A 24009-nucleotide genomic window follows, 5' to 3' on the forward strand; every position below is an offset into this window, starting at 1 on the left:
TAACATCTCTGTCTCTAAATAATCTGTAGCAGCATTAGAAAGGTTTAGCCTAACATCTCTGTCTCTAAATCATCTGTAGCAGCATTAGAAAGGTTTAGCCTAACATCTCTGTCTCTAAATCATCTGTAGCACCATTAGAAAGGTTTAGCCTAACATCTCTGTCTCTAAATCATCTGTAGCACCATTAGAAAGGTTTAGCCTAACATCTCTGTCTCTAAATCATCTGTAGCAGCATTAGAAAGGTTTAGCCCAGGGATGGGCAACTCCAGTCCTGGGGGCCGGGGAGGTGTCACTTTTTTCTCCATACCGAGCAAACATAGCTGATTAAAGTAATTACAATCTAAACGGATGATTAGTTCACTATTGGAATCAGGTGTGTTAACTGGGGCTGAGGTGTGACACCAATCAGGCCCCTGAGGACTGGAGTTTCCCATCCCTGGTGTAGCCTAACATCTCTGTCTCTAAATCATCTGTAGCACTATCAGAAAGGTGTAATCTAACCAGGGCCTGTTCTTACTCTTCTGTTGCCCTAGGCGAGACCAAAAAATGCTGCCCGCAAAACTAGAATAGTCCCAGTATCCAAATTACTTTGAAAAGAAATCTAAAGTCTACGTGTTTTCCAGATGTTAAAGTTCAATTTAAGTTCTGAATAAAAGGTGAAAAGTTATTTTCTGTTTGTTTAAAATACATATTTTTTGCTTTTACACCTGCATTGTTTGCTGTTTGGGGTTTTAGGCTGGGTTTCTGTACAGCACTTTGAGATATCAGCTGATGTACGAAGGGCTATATAAATAAATTTGATTTGATTTGATTTGATATTTTCCAGGACGTTGAAAAGGCATCTTTTCCAGATCCCTTTTCCAAATCAGGTTCCAAATGATCTTTTCCAAATCAGGTTCATTTCCAGTTCTGAATTAAATGTTAAAATACTTATTTTATGGATGTTGAAAATATGTATTTTCCAGAAGTTTAAAATATGTATTTTGTAAGTATTTTCCGGATATTGAAATCAGGCATATTGTTGGTTCTGAATGAAAGTTGAAAATAAGCCATTTATAGACGTTTGTGTTTGGGCCAAAGCAAGGCTTGGACGTCTATGATTGGTTCAGATTTGGTCTGGAACGGACCAAATACCAATATCCGTGGATGTGGAAATCAAGTCCGGTTCGGACTGTACCAAAAAAAGACTTCCAAAAGACATTGGCTCATGCTTACTGGAGTGTAGCCTACCATGTCAACCTACCATGTTCGACCTACCATGTCAACCTACCATGTTCAACCTACCATGTTCAACCACAATGCAATTTTATGAATGCCCTTCCATGCGGTAAGGCCCACCGTTTGGAAAACAGACCATTGGCTTTTTTGGTTCTGATTCCTGTGACAATTCAATTAGACTATTTAAGCTTTGAAAATCAGCTGCCCGACTTTATCAGGAGGTATCATGAGCCTGTTTGCAATGTGTTTATACAGGGGGAAATGCTGAAGGATTTTCCTGATTTTAGGATATGTTGTTTGTTAGCGTCATGTAGGTTAGGCCATTTGATTTGAGGAACCTGCATGATGTAAGTGTCCGTCTCATTTCATTGTCATCCATTTTATCTCCAGCCTGTAGGCTAAAGAGAAGGCCACATACTCTTTCTATCATATCTGTATCTGCTACATGATTTATGTTAGATGATTTTTTGAAGGAACGTTGGTGAAGCGTCGCAGCGATGTGTCTCTCCAACAGCACCCTGGAGAGTTGTGCAGGGAATGGACATGCAAAATATGTTTACGCCCCTGCCTTTGACAAAGTTACATTTACATTTTACATTTATGTCATTTAGCAGACGCTCTTATCCAGAGCGACTTACAAATTGGTGCTTTCACCTTATGACATCCAGTGGAACAGCCACTTTACAATAGTGCCTCTAGGTCTTTTAAGGGGGGGGGGGGTGAGAAGGATTACTTTATCCTATCCTAGGTATTCCTTAAAGAGGTGGGGTTTCAGGTGTCTCCGGAAGGTGGTGATTGACTCCGCTGTCCTGGCGTCGTGAGGGAGTTTGTTCCACCATTGGGGGGCCAGAGCAGCGAACAGTTTTGACTGGGCTGAGCGGGAACTGTACTTCCTCAGTGGTAGGGAGGCGAGCAGGCCAGAGGTGGATGAACGCAGTGCCCTTGTTTGGGTGTAGGGCCTGATCAGAGCCTGGAGGTAGGAGCCTGGGACGAGGACACAATGGAGTTGTCAACCGTGATGGCGAGATCATGGAACGGGCAGTCCTTCCCCGGGAGGAAGAGCAGCTCCGTCTTGCCGAGGTTCAGCTTGAGGTGATGATCCGTCATCCACACTGATATGTCTGCCAGACATGCAGAGATGCGATTCGCCACCTGGTCATCAGAAGGGGGAAAGGAGAAGATTAATTGTGTGTCGTCTGCATAGCAATGATAGGAGAGACCATGTGAGGTTATGACAGAGCCAAGTGACTTGGTGTATAGCGAGAATAGGAGAGGGCCTAGAACAGAGCCCTGGGGGACACCAGTAGTGAGAGCACGTGGTGAGGAGACGGATTCTCGCCACGCCACCTGGTAGGAGCGACCTGTCATGTAGGACGCAATCCAAGCGTGGGCCGCGCCGGAGATGCCCAACTCGGAGAGGGTGGAGAGGAGGATCTGATGGTTCACAGTATCGAAGGCAGCCGATAGGTCTAGAAGGATGAGAGCAGAGGAGAGAGAGTTAGCTTTAGCAGTGCGGAGCGCCTCCGTGATACAGAGAAGAGCAGTCTCAGTTGAATGACTAGTCTTGAAACCTGACTGATTTGGATCAAGAAGGTCATTCTGAGAGAGATAGCGGGAGAGCTGGCCAAGGACGGCACGTTCAAGAGTTTTGGAGAGAAAAGAAAGAAGGGATACTGGTCTGTAGTTGTTGACATCGGAGGGATCGAGTGTAGGTTTTTTCAGAAGGGGTGCAACTCTCGCTCTCTTGAAGACGGGAGGGACGTAGCCAGCGGCCAGGGATGAGTTGATGAGCGAGGTGAGGTAAGGGAGAAGGTCACCGGAGATGGTCTGGAGAAGAGAGGAGGGGATAGAGTCAAGCGGGCAGGTTGTTGGGCGGCCGGCCGTCACAAGACGCGAGATGTCGTCTGGAGAGAGAGGGGAGAAAGAGGTCAGAGCACAGGGTAGGGCAGTGTGAGCAGAACCAGCGGTGTCGTTTGACTTAGCAAACGAGGATCGGATGTCGTCGACCTTCTTTTCAAAATGGTTGCCGAAGTCATCTGCAGAGAGGGAGGAGGGGGAGGGGGAGGAGGATTCAAGAGGGAGGAGAAGGTGGCAAAGAGCTTCCTAGGGTTAGAGGCAGATGCTTGGAATTTAGAGTGGTAGAAAGTGGCTTTAGCAGCAGAGACAGAGGAGGAAAATGTAGAGAGGAGGGAGTGAAAGGATGCCAGGTCCGCAGGGAGGCGAGTTTTCCTCCATTTCCGCTCGGCTGCCCAGAGCCCTGTTCTGTGAGCTCGCAATGAGTCGTCGAGCCACGGAGCGGGAGGGGAGGACCGAGCCGGCCTGGAGGATAGGGGACATAGAGAGTCAAAGGATGCAGAAAGGGAGGAGAGGAGGGTTGAGGAGGCAGAATCAGGAGATAGGTTGGAGAAGGTTTGAGCAGAGGGAAGAGATGATAGGATGGAAGAGGAGAGAGTAGCGGGGGAGAGAGAGCGAAGGTTGGGACGGCGCGATACCATCCGAGTAGGGGCAGTGTGGGAAGTGTTGGATGAGAGCGAGAGGGAAAAGGATACAAGGTAGTGGTCGGAGACTTGGAGGGGAGTTGCAATGATGTTAGTGGAGGAACAGCATCTAGTAAAGATGAGGTCGAGCGTATTGCCTGCCTTGTGAGTAGGGGGAAGGTGAGAGGGTGAGGTCAAAAGAGGAGAGGAGTGGAAAGAAGGAGGCAGAGAGGAATGAGTCAAAGGTAGACGTGGGGAGGTTAAAGTCGCCCAGAACTGTGAGAGGTGAGCCGTCCTCAGGAAAGGAGCTTATCAAGGCATCAAGCTCATTGATGAACTCTCCGAGGGAACCTGGAGGGCGATAAATGATAAGGATGTTAAGCTTGAAAGGGCTGGTAACTGTGACAGCATGGAATTCAAAGGAGGCGATAGACAGATGGGTAAGGGGAGAAAGAGAGAATGACCACTTGGGAGAGATGAGGATCCCGGTGCCACCACCCCGCTGACCAGAAGCTCTCGGGGTGTGCGAGAGCACGTGGGCGGACGAAGAGAGAGCAGTAGGAGTAGCGGTGTTGTCTGTGGTGATCCATGTTTCTGTCAGAGCCAAGAAGTCGAGGGACTGGAGGGAGGCATAGGCTGAGATGAACTCTGCCTTGTTGGCCGCAGATCGGCAGTTCCAGAGGCTACCGGAGACCTGGAACTCCACGTGGGTCGTGCGCGCTGGGACCACCAGATTAGGGTGGCCGCGGCCATGCGGTGTGGAGCGTTTGTATGGTCTGTGCAGAGAGGAGAGAACATGGATAGACAGACACATAGTTGACAGGCTAGAGAAGAGGCTACGCGAATGCAGAGGAGATTGGAATGACAAGTGGACTACACGTCTCGAATGTTCAGAAAGTTAAGCTTACGTAGCAAGAATCTAATTGACTAAAATGATTCAAATGATACAGTACTGCTGAGGTAGGCTAGCTGCGTTGTTGACACTACCCTAGTCAAGTCGTTCCGTTGAGTGTGAAGTTTCTACAATGCTGCTTTCCGGGGGCTAGCTGGCTAGCTAGCAGTGTTGGTTACGTTACGTTGCGTTAGGAGAACGACAATAGCTGGCTAGCTAACCTAGAAAATCGCTCTAGACTACACAATTATCTTTGAAACAAAGACGGCTATGTAGCTAGCTATGTAGCTAGCTACGATCAAACAAATCACACCGTTGGGACTGTAATGAAATGAAAATATGATACTACCTGTGGAGCGAAGCGGAATGCGACCGGAATGCGAAAGTTCTATTCAGTAGACGTTGGCTGGCTGTTGGCTAGCTAGGAGTGTCTCCTACGTTAAGGACGACAAAATAGCTGGCTAGCTAACCTCGGTAAATTAAGATAATCACTCTAAGACTACACACTCTAACTACACAATTATCTTGGATACGAAGACAGCAAAGACAACTATGTAGCTAGCTAATACTACACTAATCAAGTCGTTCAGTTGAGTGTGATAGTTACTACAGTGCTACGGTAGCCGGTGAACGTATGCTAGCTGGCTAGCTGCTAGGCAGATAGGAGGACGACGAAATACGATAATAACGCAATTATCACTCTAAGACTCCACACTCTAAACTACACAATTATCTTGGATACGAAGACAGCAAAGACAACTATGTAGCTAGCTAACACTACACTAATCAAGTCGTTCAGTTGAGTGTGATAGTTACTACAGTGCTACGGTAGACGGTGAACGTGTTGGGCAGGTAGGAGACGACGAAATACGATAATTACGCAATTATCTTTGATACAACGACGACTATGTAGCTAGCTAAGAAGAAATTGCTAAGATTAGACAAATCAGACCGTTGTACTATAATGAAATGTAATGAAATGTAATGAAAAAGTTATACAACCTGCAGACCGAAGCGCGGATGCGACCGGCTCGCTCCAACCCGGAAGTATGTTCCACAGTGACTGAAGTTGGCACTGCTTATCACAGTGCGGAATTTGCGCTCACCCAAAATGCTACTGGTTGAGTGAAATTGTCATTGTTTTTGCGCAGAATTATGTGAGGTTTTATGTGTTGTCGCTGGAGGTGTGACTTGGCCTCCCTCGTCAATCTGTCGCCCCAGGTGTCAGCCTAATCCTGCCTAATGAGCGGGCCGTTCATGAGCCTAAAACACTGTGATCTGTCTATGGGTGTGTTACGTTCATCTTTCAAAAGCACCTCTCCTCTCATTTTCCGTTGTTTCTGTTTCATCTATGATGACATTCCTCTGGTTTCTAGGACTGTCTGTCATCACTATGGAGATGAATCTCTCCCTTTGTATGTTGTATTAGTGAGTAGAATGTTAAATTATCACAGATATGATTTTTGACCTTCATCTATGATCTTTATCATTGTCTGCATCCTTCTGTTTCCCAATGCTACCCCAACACCATGCTATATCTGTTACACACATGCAGCTACCATGGAAACACACACATACAAATACACACACACACACACTGCTGTCTAACTGTGTATCTTCTCCCCATGCTCTCTCTCAGACGGACTTTGAAAAAGATGTGGACCTGGCGTGTCAAACAGGTAGGCTCTCTCTCTCTCTCTCTCTCTCTCTCTCTCTCTGTCCTCTATATCTCTCTCTACCCTTCTCTCTCCCCCCTCTCTCTCTCTCTCTCGCTTTCTCTGTCCTCTATATCTCTCTCTACCCTACTCTCTCCCCTCTCTCTCTCTCTCTCTCTCTCTCTCTCTCTCTCTCTGTCCTCTATATCTCTCTTTACCCTTCTCTCTCTCTCTCTCTCTTCTATATCTCTCTCTACCCTTCTCTCCCCCCTCTCTCTCTTTCTCTCTCTCTCTGTCCTCTATATCTCTCTCTACCCTACTCTCTCCCCTCTCTCACTCTCTCCCTCTCTCTTTCTCTCTTATTTCCCTCTCCATCTCTCCCCTCACTATCTCCCCCTCTCCTCTCTCTCTCATTCTCTCTCTCTCTCTCTCTCCAGAGACAGACACAATGTTCAGAGACACATTGTTCCCCATCACTGGAATAGAATAGTGTGTGTGTGTTTCTCTCTCTCTCTCTCTCTCTCTCTCTCTCTCTCTCTCTCTCTCTCTCTCTCTCTCTCTCTCTCTCTCTCTCTCTCTCTCCCCTCTCTCACTATCTCCCTCTCTCACTATCTACTCTCTCTTTCTCTCTTATTTCCCTCTCCATCTCTCTCCCCTCACTACCCCCCTCTCCTCTCTCTCTCGTTCTCTCCCTCTCTCTCCAGAGACAGACACAATGTTCAGAGACACATTGTTCCCCATCACTGGAATAGAGAAGTGTGTGTGTGTGTTTCTCTCTCTCTCTCTCTCTCTCTCTCTCTCTCTCTCTCTCTCTCTCTCTCTCTCTCTCCCCTCTCTCACTATCTCCCCTCTCTCACTATCTACTCTCTCTCTTTCTCTCTTATTTCCCTCTCCATCTCTCTCCCCTCACTACCCCCCCCTCTCCTCTCTCTCTCGTTCTCTCCCTCTCTCTCCAGAGACAGACACAATGTTCAGAGACACATTGTTCCCCATCACTGGAATAGAGAAGTGTGTGTGTGTGTTTCTCTCTCTCTCTCTCTCTCTCTCTCTCTCTCTCTCTCTCTCTCTCTCTCTCTCTCTCCCCTCTCTCACTATCTCCCCTCTCTCACTATCTCCTCTCTCTCTTTCTCTCTTATTTCCCTCTCCATCTCTCTCCCCTCACTACCCCCCTCTCCTCTCTCTCTCGTTCTCTCCCTCTCTCTCCAGAGACAGACACAATGTTCAGAGACACATTGTTCCCCATCACTGCAATAGAGAAGTGTGTGTGTTTGCGCACGACCAGCTCGTGCAAGTGTGCTTGCGTGCGCGCATGCGTATACGAGAACTTGTGTGTGTGTTTGAGGTTATTTGTATATGTGTGTGTGTGTGTGTGTGTTTGTGTGTGAGACATGTGTACCCTGTGGATGTAAATTAACACCCAGTCATGGTTACTTTCCCACTCCACCCTTGCAGAAAGAGGACACCCATGTAAGTCTGGTACCAGCCTGACCCTAATAAAACGGTCAGTCACTAATGGCCCAACCCTAACTTGAGATCTACATCAAACTCCTAACTCAAACTTTCATGCAAATTTTGTACAACAAAGTAGAATGGTGATGCAGGGATGCATTATGAGGACTTTGCTATTTGAATATAGGCCTTGTTCAATAGAACAACATCTAGAATAGAATTGTACTCCCTGACAAAGGCTATAACCAAATGCGTCAGAGTTTAAAACAATATATAAAACAACATGCCATCATCAAGGCATTTCTTCCTTGGATGTGTTGTGTTGTGTGTGGGGGGGGGGGATTCATTAACATGAATACAGAAACTGAATGAAACTTTGAGTTATTTACAGATGCACTAACAGATCCCACGTTAATTGTGGCCCAGAAGTGACGACTTAAATGCTGATGGTGTTAGTGTGTGCATGTAATTCAGCATGACTGTGTTGACTGTAAGGTGACATCCTTCGGACTGTATTCACTCCAAAAACTTTACTTGATTGATGCATTTAATATGGCCAATGGAGTGACCATATCAATTCTGACTGTTGTATGCCTGATTTTGTGACCATGTTTAGCATGAATTAATATGCATGTTGGGTAAATATGTTTCAGTAGGTGAACTGTTGTACTGGCTATATACATTAGGCCATGTTAGTCTGACCTTTCATGTCTATCTATTAGAATGACTACGCCTCAAATGGAAGCCTATTCCCTAGGTAGTGCACTACTTTTGATTAGACCGCCATGTTGCGAGCATGTGATTGTGATCAAAAGATGTGCACTATACAGGAATAGGGTGTGATTTGAGATTCAGCCTTATTCGTTTAGATGTTGACTCACACCAACATGTAGTTGTAAAATGATTGTACGTAGTGTGTTGTTTTACAAGGAGCTCCAATCCTTTGTTCACTAAACTTAAAGCATGAAAATGATAAACGACAACCAAGTTTCACATTCTGTTTTATTGTGGTCCCGGTATAAGATATCAAATCTCTCCCAACCTCGCAGTTGGTCTCAGGACACACGCACACACACACACACACACACGCACGCACACACGCACGCGCACGCGCACGCACACACACTAGAAACGTAATCTGTCACAACTGGACAGGGAAAAATTTGTTCCAATAGTGACCATGTGGGTGGAATGGAAGGCAGCAGCAGAGGAATCCAGGTCCATGTCATTGGAGCCAAATGCATTTTACACAATGTCTATGGGCCCTGGTCAAAAGTAGTGCACTATATAGGGAATAGGGTGGTATTTGGATGGAGACACTCTCTCTCTCCCTCTCTCTGTGTCTCTCTCTGTGTCTCTCTCTCTTTATCTCTCTCTTTTTCTCTCTCTCTCTCTCTCTCTCTCTCTCTCTCTCTCTCTCTGTCTCTCTCTCTCTGTGTCTCTGCTCTCTCTCTCTGTCTCTCTCTCTGCTCTCTCTCTCTCTCTCTTTCTCTCTCTCTCTCTCTCTCTCTCTCTCTCTCTCTCTCTCTCTCTCTCTCTCTGTCTCAGCTCTCTCTCTCTCTGTTTTTCTCTTTCTGTATCTCCCTCTATTTCTTTCTCTCTCTTTATCTCTCTCTCTGTCTCTCTGTCTCTCTCTAGCTCTGTTCTCTCTCTCTCTGTTCTCTCTCTCTCTGTTTTTCTCTCTCTGTTGCTCTCTCTGCTCTCTCTGTCTCTTTCTCTGTGTGTTTCTCTCTCTCTCTCTCTCTTTCTCTCTCTCTCTCTCTCTCTCTCTCTCTCTCGCTCTCTCTCTCTCTCTCTGTCTCTCTCTAGCTCTGTTCTCTCTCTCTCTGTTTTTCTCTCTCTGTTGCTCTCTCTGCTCTCTCTGTCTCTTTCTCTGTGTGTTTCTCTCGCTCTTTCTCTCTCTCACTCTCTCTCTCTCTCTCTTTGTGTTCAGACTGTTCATCCTGCACTCTACATGTTTATCTATTCTGTTCCCTATCCTCATCTCCTTTCCTCTATCCCCTTCTCTTTCTCCTCCCCCTCTCTCCCCTCTATCTCTCCATCCAGTCATCTTCAAGGAGGTGAACACCTGTAACCCAGCAACCATCACCGGGACCCTCTCCCGAATCTCCCTTGATGAAGAGGACGACCCTAAACTGGCGACACACCAGGAGGGGGGTTTAGGGGTCAACTTCAGCTCCCTCCCTGGAAACATCCCCCCTCCTAACCTACTCGTTCAGGTGAAGGGCTGATGTATGGATGGTCTGACCCAGTAAAAATTTCATCTATCGTGTTTTTAGTGTTTTCATGATTAATGTTAGTTTTCCCACCCCACCATGCAGGTGCCCCCGCTGGGTGTTCTGAACGAGCTGAGTGACACCCCTGTGAAGAAGGAGGTGAACATGGAGCAGAAGAGGCAGCATGGGAACCCCAGGAACACAGTGCCTGTATACCTCTGCACCGATAGCGGGCTGGGCTGGTCTCGACTGCCTCCTCCTCACAATACCCAGGATGGACCTAGCGGGGGAGGGGAGGGGGACTATATGGTGTTACCCCGTAGGACGGTCAGTCTAAAACCCCCTCCGCCCCCGGGGCTGGGGCTGGGGGGTGAGGACAAGCCCCTGAACATCGCGGTGGACGACCCGCCTTTCCCCCCCCCCCTCGCCCATGACCCTCCACCCGGCAGAGAGCGAGGCCTACCCAGCCGACTTCATCTCACCCGGCGACCACAACATGAATATCGCAATGAACATGAACCGCTCCTACGGGACGCTCAAGCAGCTCCCCATGCACGGGGGTCACGGACCCCAGGGCCACATGCACGTTCCGGGAAGCCACGTGCAAGGCCATGGGCAATCACTGCAGCTGAAGCAGGGCCAGAGGCCGTCGGTGAGGCAGATACTAACAGGAGGGGGAGGCACCCGGACCCTGCCACGCAACCTTGGCAGCACCAACGCTAATGCCAGCCTCTCTGCTGGCTCCCTGGAGGTAAAGGGAAGGGAGGAGAGGGATGAAGGGAAGGGAGGAGAGGGATGGAGGGAAGGGAAGAGAGGGATGAAGGGAAGTGAGGAGAGGGATGAAGGGAGGAGAGGGATGGGGGGAAGGGAGGAGAGGGATGAAGGGAAGGGAGGAGAGGGATGAAGGGAGGAGAGGGATGAAGGGAAGGGAGGAGAGGGATGAAGGGAAGTGAGGAGAGGGATGAAGGGAGGAGAGGGATGAAGGGAAGGGAGGAGAGGGATGAAGGGAAGAGAGGAGAGGGATGAAGGGAAGGGAGGAGAGTGATGGAGGGAAGGGAGGAGAGGGATGAAGGGAAGGGATGAGAGTGATGGAGGGAAGGGAAGAGAGGGGGAAGGGAGGAGAGGGATGGGGGAAGGGAGGAGAGGGATGAAGGGAAGTGAGGAGAGGGATGAAGGGAGGAGAGGGATGAAGGGAAGGGAGGAGAGGGATGAAGGGTGGGAGGAGAGTGATGGAGGGAAGAGAGGGATGGGGGAAGGGAGGAGAGGGATGAAGGGAAGTGAGGAGAGGGATGAAGGGAAGAGAGGAGAGGGATGAAGGGAAGGGAGGAGAGTGATGGAGGGAAGGGAGGAGAGGGATGAAGGGAAGGGAGGAGAGTGATGGAGGGAAGGGAAGAGAGGGGTGAAGGGAAGGGAGGAGAGGGATGAAGGGAAGTGAGGAGAGGGATGGAGGGAAGTGAGGAGAGGGATGAAGGGAGGAGAGGGATGAAGGGAAGGGAGGAGAGGGATGAAGGGAAGTGAGGAGAGGGATGAAGGGAGGAGAGGGATGAAGGGAAGGGAGGAGAGGGATGAAGGGAAGAGAGGAGAGGGATGAAGGGAAGGGAGGAGAGTGATGGAGGGAAGGGAGGAGAGGGAAGGGAGGAGAGTGATGGAGGGAAGGGAAGAGAGTGATGAGGGAAGGGAGGAGAGGGATGAAGGGAAGGGAGGAGAGTGATGGAGGGAAGGGAGGAGAGGGATGATGGGAAGGGAGGAGAGTGATGGAGGGAAGGGAAGAGAGGGGTGAAGGGAAGGGAGGAGAGGGATGAAGGGAAGTGAGGAGAGGGATGAAGGGAGGAGAGGGATGAAGGGAAGGGAGGAGAGGGATGAAGGGAAGTGAGGAGAGGGATGAAGGGAGGAGCGGGATGAAGGGAAGGGAGGAGAGGGATGAAGGGAAGTGAGGAGAGGGATGAAGGGAGGAGAGGGATGAAGGGAAGAGAGGAGAGGGATGAAGGGAAGGGAGGAGAGTGATGGAGGGAAGGGGGGAGAGGGAAGGGAGGAGAGTGATGGAGGGAAGGGAAGAGAGTGATGGAGGGAAGGGAGGAGAGGGATGAAGGGAAGGGAGGAGAGTGATGGAGGGAAGGGAGGAGAGGGATGAAGGGAAGGGAGGAGAGTGATGGAGGGAAGGGAAGAGAGGGGTGAAGGGAAGGGAGGAGAGTGATGGAGGGAAGGGAGGAGAGTGATGGAGGGAAATGAAGAGAGGGGTGAAGGGAAGGGAGGAGAGGGATGAAGGGAAGTGAGGAGAGGGATGAAGGGAGGAGCGGGATGAAGGGAAGGGAGGAGAGGGATGAAGGGAAGTGAGGAGAGGGATGAAGGGAAGGCAGGAGAGTGATGGAGGGAAGGGAGGAGAGGGATGAAGCGAAGGGAGGAGAGTGATGGAGGGAAGGGAGGAGAGGGATGAAGGGAAGGGAGGAGAGTGATGGAGGGAAGGGAGGAGAGGGATGAAGGGAAGAGAGGAGAGGGATGAAGGGATGAGAGGGGTTGTGCGAAAGGAGGAGAAGGATGAAAAAGTGTTTTCAACCAGAGTAGCATTATAGCTACAGCTAGTGACTGACAGTCTCTCTGCTAGATGGCTCCCTGGACAAAGAGGAAATGGGTGATGGAGGGAACATAAAGGAGGATGAGAGGAGAAGGGGTGGCAGATACAAACACACTTCTCTCTACACCTGTTGTTCCGATACAAGGTCGACCTCACCCCTGTTCAGAAAAAGCATACACCATGCTTTCTCTCTCACATTCAAACTGTGCGTTATTGTTGAATCAGTGATTTCCTTTAGTCATGTCCCAGGGTTGATATTAGGATGGCTTGAGAGAGGGCATGAAGATTAAACCCGGGTATTGACACTAAAATGGCCTTTACTGTTCACTGAGACAGGGGGAGAATAGTGATTTAACTGTGGATGGCGCTGTGATCCAGGTCTGTGAGAAGTGTGGGTGTGTGGGTGTGTGTGTGCGTGCGTGCGCACATGCGTGTGTGTGTGTGTGTGTGTGTGTGTGTGTGTGTGTGTGTGTGTGTGTGTGTGTGTGTGTGTGTGTGTGTGTGTGTGCAAGTCTAAATATAACCACTAGTCTGTTGTGGGTGTGCATGAGAACAGAGTGCTGTTCATAAATTATTAGTCATTATGTGTTATAACGATGTACCGTACACGTTCATGCGGATGGATAAAGACACACACGCGCACACATGCTTGTGTGTCTATAATCACCCTCCAGGCCTACAAGGATCCAGAGCAGATGGAGTGAGAGGGACAGGGAGTATCCCAGGAGAGTGTCTGTCTGCACACCTTAATTACACACACACATACACACACAAAAACACTTCCCGTAGACACACAGACAAACCCTCTCTGTCTCACACACACACACACACACACACACACACACACACACACACACACACACACACACACACACACACACACACACACACACACTATCCTGGTGACTTGATGAAGGAAAGGAGACAGTACACATGCTTATTTTAGAATGAAAGACATTGCCACCCATTCATTAAAACATCTCACTCAGATCTATGTTTGCATCCAAAATGGCACCCTATTCCCTATTTAATGTAGTGCTTTTGACCAGGGTCCATAGGGTAGGCCCAGTATATAGGGAATAGGGTATAATTTGGGACTCTGTGAGAACACTTCTGAATATCTTTAAACACCACTCTGAGAGACCACACAGGTCTTCCCTGTGCTTAGCTTACTGTATGTATCCCAAATGCCATCCTATTCCCTTTAGAGTGCACTACTGGTCAAAAGTTGTGCACTTTAAAGGGAACTGGGTCCCATTTGGGACTCATCCACATTCATCAGATGCTTGGATAATACAGTCATTTCATCCTGTTTAAACAGGCTTCATTTGGAGATGTGTATCAGAACATCTCTGCAGACTGAGATGAAGTGCTTCTTCAAATTAAACTCAAACATGAAGATGCGTAATGTAACAGGTTGGTTGCTTTTAGATTTCAGAGAGGTTTGATGTTTTTGGGATTGAGTCTGATTGATTTGTAGATTCTAACAAAAATCGATGCTCATAAAGTCTAAAAAAGCTCTGTAATGGTGTTTGCCGCTGTGAAGAGACTGATAGGAAGTGAAAGAGAAGGGAGTTATGAGGGTAAGGAAGGAAGAGGAGTCATTTACACTTTGAAATGTCAGACTTGATAATAATATATATCATTCCCCTACCCAAATGTCCATTATTATAATCCACACAATAATTCACATTTCCTGTTGCTCAAAGATTATTTTCCTGTAGTGAGAAACTGGTCAAATTACGATCCTACATCTGTACTCTCTTCGAAAAAAAGGTGCTATCCAGAACCAAAAAGGATTCTTCGCTGTCCCATTTGGTTCCAAGTAAAACTGGTTTCGGTTCCATGAAGAACCTTTTCTACAGAGGGTTCTGCATGGAACCCAGAAGGGTTCAAATTGGAACCAAAAAAGGCTTTTACCTGGAACCAAAAAGGGTAAGAAGAACCCTTTTGGAACCCTTTTTTTCTAAAAGTGTATATTCCTACCGATACAGGTACTGTACACTTGACATTGGGTAATTATAGTATGCTTCCAACTAGGGGGTGTTTGTGTGAGTATGTTTGCCCTCACTTAAGTGCACAGCACAAGTATGGGTGTTGTTTGTGTACTGTACGGTACTTGGGATCCTTAATGTCATGGGATCACTTTTCAGAAGGAGAGAGAGCGAGAGAGAGAGAGAGAGAGAGAGAGAGAGAGAGAAAGAGAGAGAGAGAGAGAGAGAGAGAGAGAGAGAGAGAGAGAGAGAGAGAAAGAGAGAGAGAGAGAGAGAGAGAGAGAGAGAGAGAGAGAGAGAGAGAAAGAGAGAGAGAGAGAGAGAGAGAGAGAGAGGACCACATATAAATGGAACACATATATTCATTTCTTAGTGTAGGTACAGCCTTCCATTAAGTCACACCAAGTTGGGGACTAAGCGGTTTAACACAGTACACAGCACGGAAGACAGTTGAAGGAAATGACATTACCGTCTTGATCGTTTTGACATAACTTCAATAGAATAAAGCTTGTTTAATTCAAAAGCAATTTACAGTGAACACATTTATTCAGAATATGTTGACCATGTGGGAATCAAACCAAGAAAGGCTTTGATGCATGTTCCATTAAGGTAGCCATCAGAACTACGTAATAATTACATTTTTACCACGCATTAGGTATTTGTGTGTTTGTGTGTGTTGATGATTAGAGGAGGGGTCCATGGACCTACAGACATTGATCATATCTTCTCTCCCCCTGCCCCTCACCCCTCCTCCCTCAGAGGAAAAGAGTACGGTACTCTGAGCTGGACTTTGAGGTAAGATCCCCCCCTTCACCCTCCCCTCAGCCTGTCTCTGCTTCTGTCTGCTTCAGCCAGGTTGAGTGACGCGTAGAGGAGCCAATGGCATCGCTAAGCCCCTTACCTTTGCGCCTGTGTCTCCCTTGCATTTGACTTGGTACAGTCCAACCCATGTATAGTGTGCCAGTTTCTACAACAAGGATCTAGGGCACCCCCTGTAACTAGATGGATTTGGTTTTGACTGATTTTACCTTGATTGGACAAATTATTTATATCTTGTACAGACAAAAAATTACTTTATTGAACTTTTTTCAATCTGAGTCAGTCAACCATTTCAATCAGAATGGAAAAAGCACAATGGGGTGCCAGGGGCTGGTTGAAGGAACAATGGGGTGCCAGGGCCTGGTTGAAGGAACAATGGTGCAGTAGGAAGCTTTGAGTGGATGAATTAATGAATGAAAATGTGATTGACGGTGAGTTGGTGTTTTTGAAAGTTTGGTAGTAGATGTGTGTTTTGCGGGTAATTACATGTGTGTGCGTGTTTGTGTGTGGGTTGGAGCGCAATAGTCGCACCATGGAATGAACAAGCCCTGGGAATCTTGCAAATCTCCAGTCTCAAACAGCCCCGAAAAACTAAACTAAATCCCTTTGCTTCACCTCCTTAAGTGAACATTGGCTTTCCTCCTTCCCTTATCCTTGTAAAGACTGGAGACTTGCTTTCCACTGTGGACTGTTGCACAACTAACAGGCTAACAAGCACTAGCGCTTAGCTACAGTATGATAACCTGGAGTAGGATGATGTTGCCTAAGGGCAACTATTACCCAGAGCTTGTAACCCTTCCTGACTGGCGTAGTCTGCGAAACTGCATGATATTTTCCATAAAATGGCTGGATTCCTGTGTCTCTACAGAGTAAGTGTCTGAGAGAGAAAGATTCAAGGTAGAGTCAGAGTTCAGAAATACAAATAAAGAAAAGAGCAGTGATGACAGAGGAAGAGAGAGAGATTTGAAGTGCAGAAGAGGTGAACTTTAAAGGAAGTAGGCCCACACGTAAATTAAGTGACTTATAAAGGCCGACTCAGAGAGGGAGAACTGACAGACAAGGAGAGGGAGAGAAGAGAGTGGTAATCGGTGGCAACAGTCGCAGCCGGCCTTGGCCAGAGTGTCTGAGTGTGTGAGGATCGCCGTCTGGCCCCTGTGTCTCTCTTGGCCCTCGAGCTGCTGCGTCGATTAGCCGCCGCCATGCTGCTAAAGTGCTAGACATTAGCGAAAAGAACAAGTCGCTGTGACAAGGTCTCTCTCCTGTCAGGGACTTCCACTTGTAATAGGATGTAGTTGCTCTTAGATGCTGGGATACAGTTAGTTAAAATTTGATTTGAGTTGAGTCTTTACCAGTTTAAATGGTGAGGGTGAAGATTTGGGGAGGGTAAGCTGATCCTAAATCTTTACAGGGAATTTTTACTCAGTTCCATATCACTGTAGGCTAGTTGCTAACTAGCTAATGCTTCCTTGCTAACTAGCTACCTCTAACATTAACGCAGCCTGCTTGGCTCTCATATCCATTCAGAGCAAACTCAGATACATCTCACAGCACAGGCAGCATCAAATCCTAAAAGCGAGACAGGGATATGTTAGAGAGAAGATGAGAGGACTCTATCTATCCATCCCTCTCTTCCCCTCCTCCCCCTCACCGCGGCTGGCATCAAACTGTCCCTTGGCCTCTTCCGCTTCTTCGGCATCTCTTCCCTCAAACCGCTCTATCTATCCATCCCTCTCTTCCCCTCCTCCCCCTCGCCGCGGCTGGCATCAAACTGTCCCTTGGCCTCTTCCGCTTCTTCGGCATCTCTTCCCTCAAACCGCTCTATCTATCCATCCCTCTCTCCCCCTCCTCCCCCTCGCCGCGGCTGGCATCAAACTGTCCCTTGGCCTCTTCCGCTTCTTCGGCATCTCTTCCCTCAAACCGCTCTATCTATCCATCCCTCTCTCCCCCTCCTCCCCCTCGCCGCGGCTGGCATCAAACTGTCCCTTGGCCTCTTCCGCTTCTTCGGCATCTCTTCCCTCAAACCGCTCTATCTATCCATCCCTCTCTTCCCCTCCTCCCCCTCGCGGCTGGCATCAAACCGCTCTATCTATCCGTGTCTCTCTTCCCCTCCTCCCCCTCGCCGCGGCTGGCATCAAACTGTCCCTTGGCCTCTTCCGCTTCTTCGGCATCTCTTCCTCAAACCGCTCTATCTATCCATCCCTCTCTTCCCTCCTCCCCTCGCCGCGGCTGGCATCAAACTGTCCCTTGGCCTCTTCCGCTTCTTCGGCATCTCTTCCCTCAAACCGCTCTATCTATCCATCCCTCTCTCCCCCTCCTCCCCTCGCCGCGGCTGGCATCAAACTGTCCCTTGGCCTCTTCCGCTTCTTCGGCATCTCTTCCCTCAAACCGCTCTATCTATCCATCCCTCTCTTCCCCTCCTCCCCTCACCGCGGCTGGCATCAAACCGCTCTATCTATCCATCCCTCTCTTCCCCTCCTCCTCCTCGCGCGGCTGGCATCAAACCGCTCTATCTATCCATCCTCTCTTCCCCTCCTCCCCCTCGCCGCGGCTGGCATCAAACCGCTCTATCTATCCGTGTCTCTCTTCCCCTCCTCCCCTCACCGCGGCTGGCATCAAACCGCTCTATCTATCCATCCCTCTCTTCCCTCCTCCCCCTCGCCGCGGCTGGCATCAAACCGCTCTATCTATCCGTGTCTCTCTTCCCCTCCTCCCCCTCGCCGCGGCTGGCATCAAACCGCTCTATCTATCCGTGTCTCTCTTCCTCCTCCCCCTCGCCGTGGCTGGCATCAAACCGCTCTATCTATCCATCCCTCTCTTCCCCTCCTCCCCCTCGCCGCGGCTGGCATCAAACCGCTCTATCTATCCGTGTCTCTCTTCCCCTCCTCCCCCTCACCGCGGCTGGCATCAAACCGCTCTATCTATCCATCCCTCTCTTCCCCTCCTCCCCTCGCCGCGGCTGGCATCAAACCGCTCTATTTATCCATCCTCTCTTCCCCTCCTCCCCCTCGCTTGCGGCTGGCATCAAACCGCTCTATCTATCCGTGTCTCTCTTCCCCTCCTCCCCCTCGCCGCGGCTGGCATCAAACTGTCCCTTGGCCTCTTCCGCTTCTTCGGCATCTCTTCCCTCAAACCGCTCTATCTATCCATCCCTCTCTCCCCCTCCTCCCCCTCGCCGCGGCTGGCATCAAACTGTCCCTTGGCCTCTTCCGCTTCTTCGGCATCTCTTCCCTCAAACCGCTCTATCTATCCATCCCTCTCTTCCCCTCCTCCCCCTCGCCGCGGCTGGCATCAAACCGCTCTATCTATCCGTGTCTCTCTTCCCCTCCTCCCCCTCGCCGTGGCTGGCATCAAACCGCTCTATCTATCCATCCCTCTCTTCCCCTCCTCCCCTCGCCGCGGCTGGCATCAAACCGCTCTATCTATCCGTGTCTCTCTTCCCCTCCTCCCCTCACCGCGGCTGGCATCAAACCGCTCTATCTATCCATCCCTCTCTTCCCCTCCTCCCCCTCGCCGCGGCTGGCATCAAACCGCTCTATCTATCCGTGTCTCTCTTCCCCTCCTCCCCCTCGCCGCGGCTGGCATCAAACCGCTCTATCTATCCGTGTCTCTCTTCCCCTCCTCCCCTCGCCGTGGCTGGCATCAAACCGCTCTATCTATCCATCCCTCTCTTCCCCTCCTCCCCCCGCCGCGGCTGGCATCAAACCGCTCTATCTATCCGTGTCTCTCTTCCCCTCCTCCCCCTCACCGCGGCTGGCATCAAACCGCTCTATCTATCCATCCCTTTCTTCCCCTCCTCCCCCTCGCCGCGGCTGGCATCAAACCGCTCTATCTATCCATCCCTCTCTTCCCCTCCTCCCCCCCGCGGCTGGCATCAAACCGCTCTATCTATCTGTGTCTCTCTTCCCCTCCTCCCCCGCCGCGGCTGGCATCAAACCGCTCTATCTATCCATCCCTCTCTTCCCCTCCTCCCCCTCGCCGCGGCTGGCATCAAACCGCTCTATCTATCCATCCCTTTCTTCCCCTCCTCCCCCTCGCCGCGGCTGGCATCAAACCGCTCTATCTATCCATCCCTCTCTTCCCCTCCTCCCCCTCGCCGCGGCTGGCATCAATCCGCTCTATCTATCCATCCCTCTCTTCCCCTCCTCCTCCTCGCGCGGCTGGCATCAAACCGCTCTATCTATCCATCCCTCTCTTCCCCTCCTCCCCCCCTCGCCGCGGCTGGCATCAAACCGCTCTATCTATCCATCCCTCTCTTCCCCTCCTCCCCCTCTTGCGGCTGGCATCAAACCGCTCTATCTATCCGTGTCTCTCTTCCCCTCCTCCCCCTCACCGCGTCTGGCATCAAACCGCTCTATCTATCCATCCCTCTCTTCCCCTCCCCCCTCGCCGCGGCTGGCATCAAACCGCTCTATCTATCCGTGTCTCTCTTCCCCTCCTCCCCTCGCCGCGGCTGGCATCAAACCGCTCTATCTATCCGTGTCTCTCTTCCCCTCCTCCCCCGCCGCGGCTGGCATCAATCCGCTCTATCTATCCATCCCTCTCTTCCCCTCCTCCCCCTCGCCGCGGCTGGCATCAAACCGCTCTATCTATCCATCCCTCTCTTCCCCTCCTCCCCCTCGCCGCGGCTGGCATCAAAACGCTCTATCTATCCATTCCTCTCTTCCCCTCCTCCCCCTCGCCGCGGCTGGCATCAAACCGCTCTATCTATCCATCCCTCTCTTCCCCTCCTCCCCCTCACCGCGGCTGGCATCAAACCGCTCTATCTATCCATCCCTCTCTTCCCCTCCTCCCCCTCACCGTGGCTGGCATCAAACCGCTCTATCTATCCGTGTCTCTCTTCCCCTCCTCCCCCTCACCGCGGCTGGCATCAAACCGCTCTATCTATCCGTGTCTCTCTTCCCCTCCTCCCCTCGCCGCGGCTGGCATCAAAACGCTCTATCTATCCATCCCTCTCTTCCCCTCCTCCCCCTCGCCGCGGCTGGCATCAAACCGCTCTATCTATCCATCCCTCTCTTCCCCTCCTCCCCCTCGCCGCGGCTGGCATCAAACCGCTCTATCTATCCATCCCTCTCTTCCCCTCCTCCCCCTCACCGCGGCTGGCATCAAACCGCTCTATCTATCCGTGTCTCTCTTCCCCTCCTCCCCCTCACCGCGGCTGGCATCAAACCGCTCTATCTATCCGTGTCTCTTCAGCTATTATTTTCTTATTCTGTTCATTTTTTGTTGTACCTTCCTCTCCCTTCCAGAAAGTGATGCACACTCGCAAAAGACACTCTGAGCTGTACCATGAGCTCAACCACCCCACCACCAAGTTCCACACCATAGACAGGTATAACAGGGACCCCGCCATGTCCACCTTCAAGGTAAGAGCCCAACCATACGGGGCGAGTGGGAAACGGAAGCTAGCTTCCCCGTACCTCAGACCCCTGCAACCCCCCACGCCACTCCCTAATCCCACACACACACACACACTGAGCTCATTACCACCTCTCGTCGTCACCTGTGAAATAGTATCGTTAATAAGCGGATCTAGCATCTTCACAGCGATGTGTGAGTGTGTTTGTTGTCACCTAGTGTGGTAATGTTAGTACTGAGCATCCTCCCCCTCTCACACACACACACACCTTTTGGTTAGAGAACATACTAAGGGCTCAATCCAAACTTGACATCCACACTTCTATCTCAATCTTGTAGCAGTGACAATGATGTAACAGTGATATTAACACTGCACAGAATGTAGTGACCAGTAGAAAAATGATCTTAAATTCACTGGATCACATATCCATTCTAGTGCACAACTCTTCGGTTTTCAAATGCAATTTAATTATGTAACTTAAATGTATTATAAACTTGTTTGTTAAACTTGAACCAGAGCTAACCATGACTAAATCTATTATTTTATCTCTTTGTTTTTGTGGTTTTGAATGTTCAAATGCCTTAACATTTTTAACAATGCACTGTTTTATTGGGCTGGAGAGCAACATAACTACCTCATAAACATTTCATAACCTTTTTATTCCAAGCATAATAAGAGCTAAGGGATGTGCAATGTCACCTTTTATCAGCCTGTGTGTGAGTCTACGTGCATTTGTGCGTGTTTGTGTATTTGTCTGTGCACGTGTGTGTATGGCTATGTGTTTGTAGGTGCTTGAGTGTGTGTGTGTGTATGTGTGTGCGTGTCTACGTGTTTGTCTGTGTGTGCTTGAGTGTGCTTGTCTTTTTGTGTGGGTGTGTGTGTGAGAGTGTGTGTGTGTGAGAGTGTGTGTGTGTGTGTGTGTGTGTGTGTGTTGTGTGTGTGTGTGTGTGTGTGTGTGTGTGTGTGTGTGTGTGTGTGTGTGTGTGCGCGCGCGTGCATGTATGTGTGTGTGGAAAATGCCGTCTGCGTATCGTTAATGCACCATTAGCACCAGACTAAGGAGTCCCTGCTTTCACTGACCTTCATAGAGCTTATTTCATCAAGATTTAAACACCACTCAGACACACATACACACACACACACACACACACATACATACACACACACAGACACACCTCATCTCCAGGAGCTGCAGTACAGATACGGTACATCAAACAGTGATGAGTTATTCAGCCTTGATATCTGTACTTTCCCAGGGCACCTGTAGTCTGCTGGTTCACATCTCATGTAGACTGGGAGCAGAGGAACAGAGGACACACACACACACACACTGAGGCACGCACACACACTGAGACACACACACACACCCTGAGACACACACACACACACACACCCTTACACTTCTCATATTTCCCAGGCCAGAGCAGCAGCCTCTGCTGTCGTTTCTCGTTTCCTCAACCTCTTGATGAAGTGTTCCAGGATCACCACCCAGTTCTCTCTTCAGTTATTACTGGGCAGCAAAAAGGACCAATCACAGAATACTGAGCCAAGCATATGTTTGCCGGTTTACTAGTCATTTGATTCCGTTCAGAACACTTCTAGGCAAAGCATGTTGAGGAACTGACATACCGGATTTAAGCACTGAAATATGTACTTACATACAGTCTTACTAACACATATAAACTCAGCAAAAAAAGAAATGTCAATACATAACAAGATTCAACAACTGAACAAGTTCCACAGACATGTGACTAACATAAATGGAATAATGTGTCACTGAACAATGGGGGGTCAAAATCAAAAGTGGCCACCAGCTGCATTAAGTACTGCAGTGCATCTCCTCCTCATGGACTGCACCAGATTTGCCAGTTCTTGATGTGAGATGTTACCCCACTCTTCCACCAAGAAACCTGTAAGTTCCTGGACATTTCTGAGGGGAATGGCCCTAGCCCTCACCCGCCGATCCAACAGGTCCCAGACGTGCTCAATGGGATTGAGATCCGGGCTCTTCGCTGGCCATGGCAGAACACTGACATTCCTGCCTTGCAGGAATTCACGCACAGAACGAGCAGTATGGTTGGTGGCATTGTCATGCTGGAGGGTCATGTCAGGATGAGCCTGCAGGAAGGGTACCACATGAGGGAAGGAGGATGTCTTCCCTGTAACGCACAGCGTTGAGATTGCCTGCAATGACAGCAAGCTCAGTCCGATGATGCTGTGACACACCACCCCAGACCATGATGGACCGTCCACCTCCAAATCGATTCCGCTCCAGAGCACAGGCCTCGGTGTAACCCTCATTCCTTCCACAATAAATGTGAATCCGACCATCACCCCTGGTGAGACAAAACCATGACTCGTCAGTGAAGATAACTTTTTGCCAGTCCTGTCTGGTCCAGCGACTGTGGGTTTGTGCCCATAGGTGACGTTGTTGCCGGTGATGTCTGGTGAGGACCTGCCTTACATACAAGAGGCCTACAAGCCCTCAGTCCAGCCTCTCTCATCCTATTGCGGACAGTCTGACCACCGATGGAGGGATTGTGCGTTCCTGGTGTAACTCGGGCAGTTGTTGTCGCCATCCTGTACCTGTTCCGCAGGTGTGATCTTCGGATGTACCGATCCTGTGCAGGTGTTGTTACACGTGGTCTGCCACTGTGAGGACGATCAGCTGTCCGTCCTGTCTCCCTGTAGGACTGTCTTAAGCATCTCACAGTACGGACATTGCAATTTATTGCCCTGGCCACATCTGCAGTCATCATGCCTCCTTGCAGCATGCCTAAGGCACGTTCACGCAGATGAGCAGGGACCCTGGGCATCTTTCTTTTGGTGTTTTTCTGAGTCTGTTGAAAGGCCTCTTTGTGTCCTAAATTTTCATAACTGTGACCTTAATAGCCTACCGTCTGTAAGCTGTTAGTGTCTTAACGACCGTTCCACAGGTGCATGTTCATTAATTGTTTATGGTTCATTGAACAAGCATGGGAAACAGTGTTTAAACCCTTTACAATGAAGATGTGTGAAGTTATTTTTATGAATTATCTTTGAAAGACAGGGTCCAGAAAAAGGGACGTTTCTTTTTTTGCTGAGTTGACATACAGTCATACTAACACACACACACACACACACACACACACACACACACACACACACACACACACACACACACACACACACCCACACACACACACACACACACACACACACACACACACACAGTCTTACTAACACACACACACACAGTCTTACTAACACATACACACAGTCTTACTAACACACACACACACACACACACACACACACATAGTCTTACTAACACACACACACATACACACAGTCTTACTAACACACACACATACACACAGTC

The 24009-nt window shown here is 49.5% G+C and overlaps 1 protein-coding gene across 4 annotated transcripts in view; it reads left to right on the forward strand.

The window, feature by feature from the left end:
* The window catches only part of LOC115128812 (adhesion G protein-coupled receptor B2-like), a 147083-nt gene extending 126500 nt beyond the window's left edge, over positions 1-20583 (forward strand). For 3 of the 4 annotated variants that reach the window (XM_065017917.1, XM_065017919.1, XM_065017920.1), the window contains 6 exons: positions 6227-6266; positions 7695-7709; positions 9738-9910; positions 10013-10658; positions 15233-15268; positions 20539-20583. In XM_065017917.1, coding sequence (XP_064873989.1) covers positions 6227-6266; positions 7695-7709; positions 9738-9910; positions 10013-10630 — 846 coding nt within the window. In that variant the 3' untranslated portion in view covers positions 10631-10658; positions 15233-15268; positions 20539-20583. The remainder of the gene's footprint in view (positions 1-6226; positions 6267-7694; positions 7710-9737; positions 9911-10012; positions 10659-15232; positions 15269-20538) is intronic. The other variant, XM_065017918.1, reaches the window with a different exon arrangement.
* The last annotated feature ends 3426 nt before the right edge of the window (positions 20584-24009 follow it).

This window comes from Oncorhynchus nerka, linkage group LG4 (genome assembly GCF_034236695.1).
Source record: "Oncorhynchus nerka isolate Pitt River linkage group LG4, Oner_Uvic_2.0, whole genome shotgun sequence".
NCBI lineage: Eukaryota > Metazoa > Chordata > Actinopteri > Salmoniformes > Salmonidae > Oncorhynchus > Oncorhynchus nerka.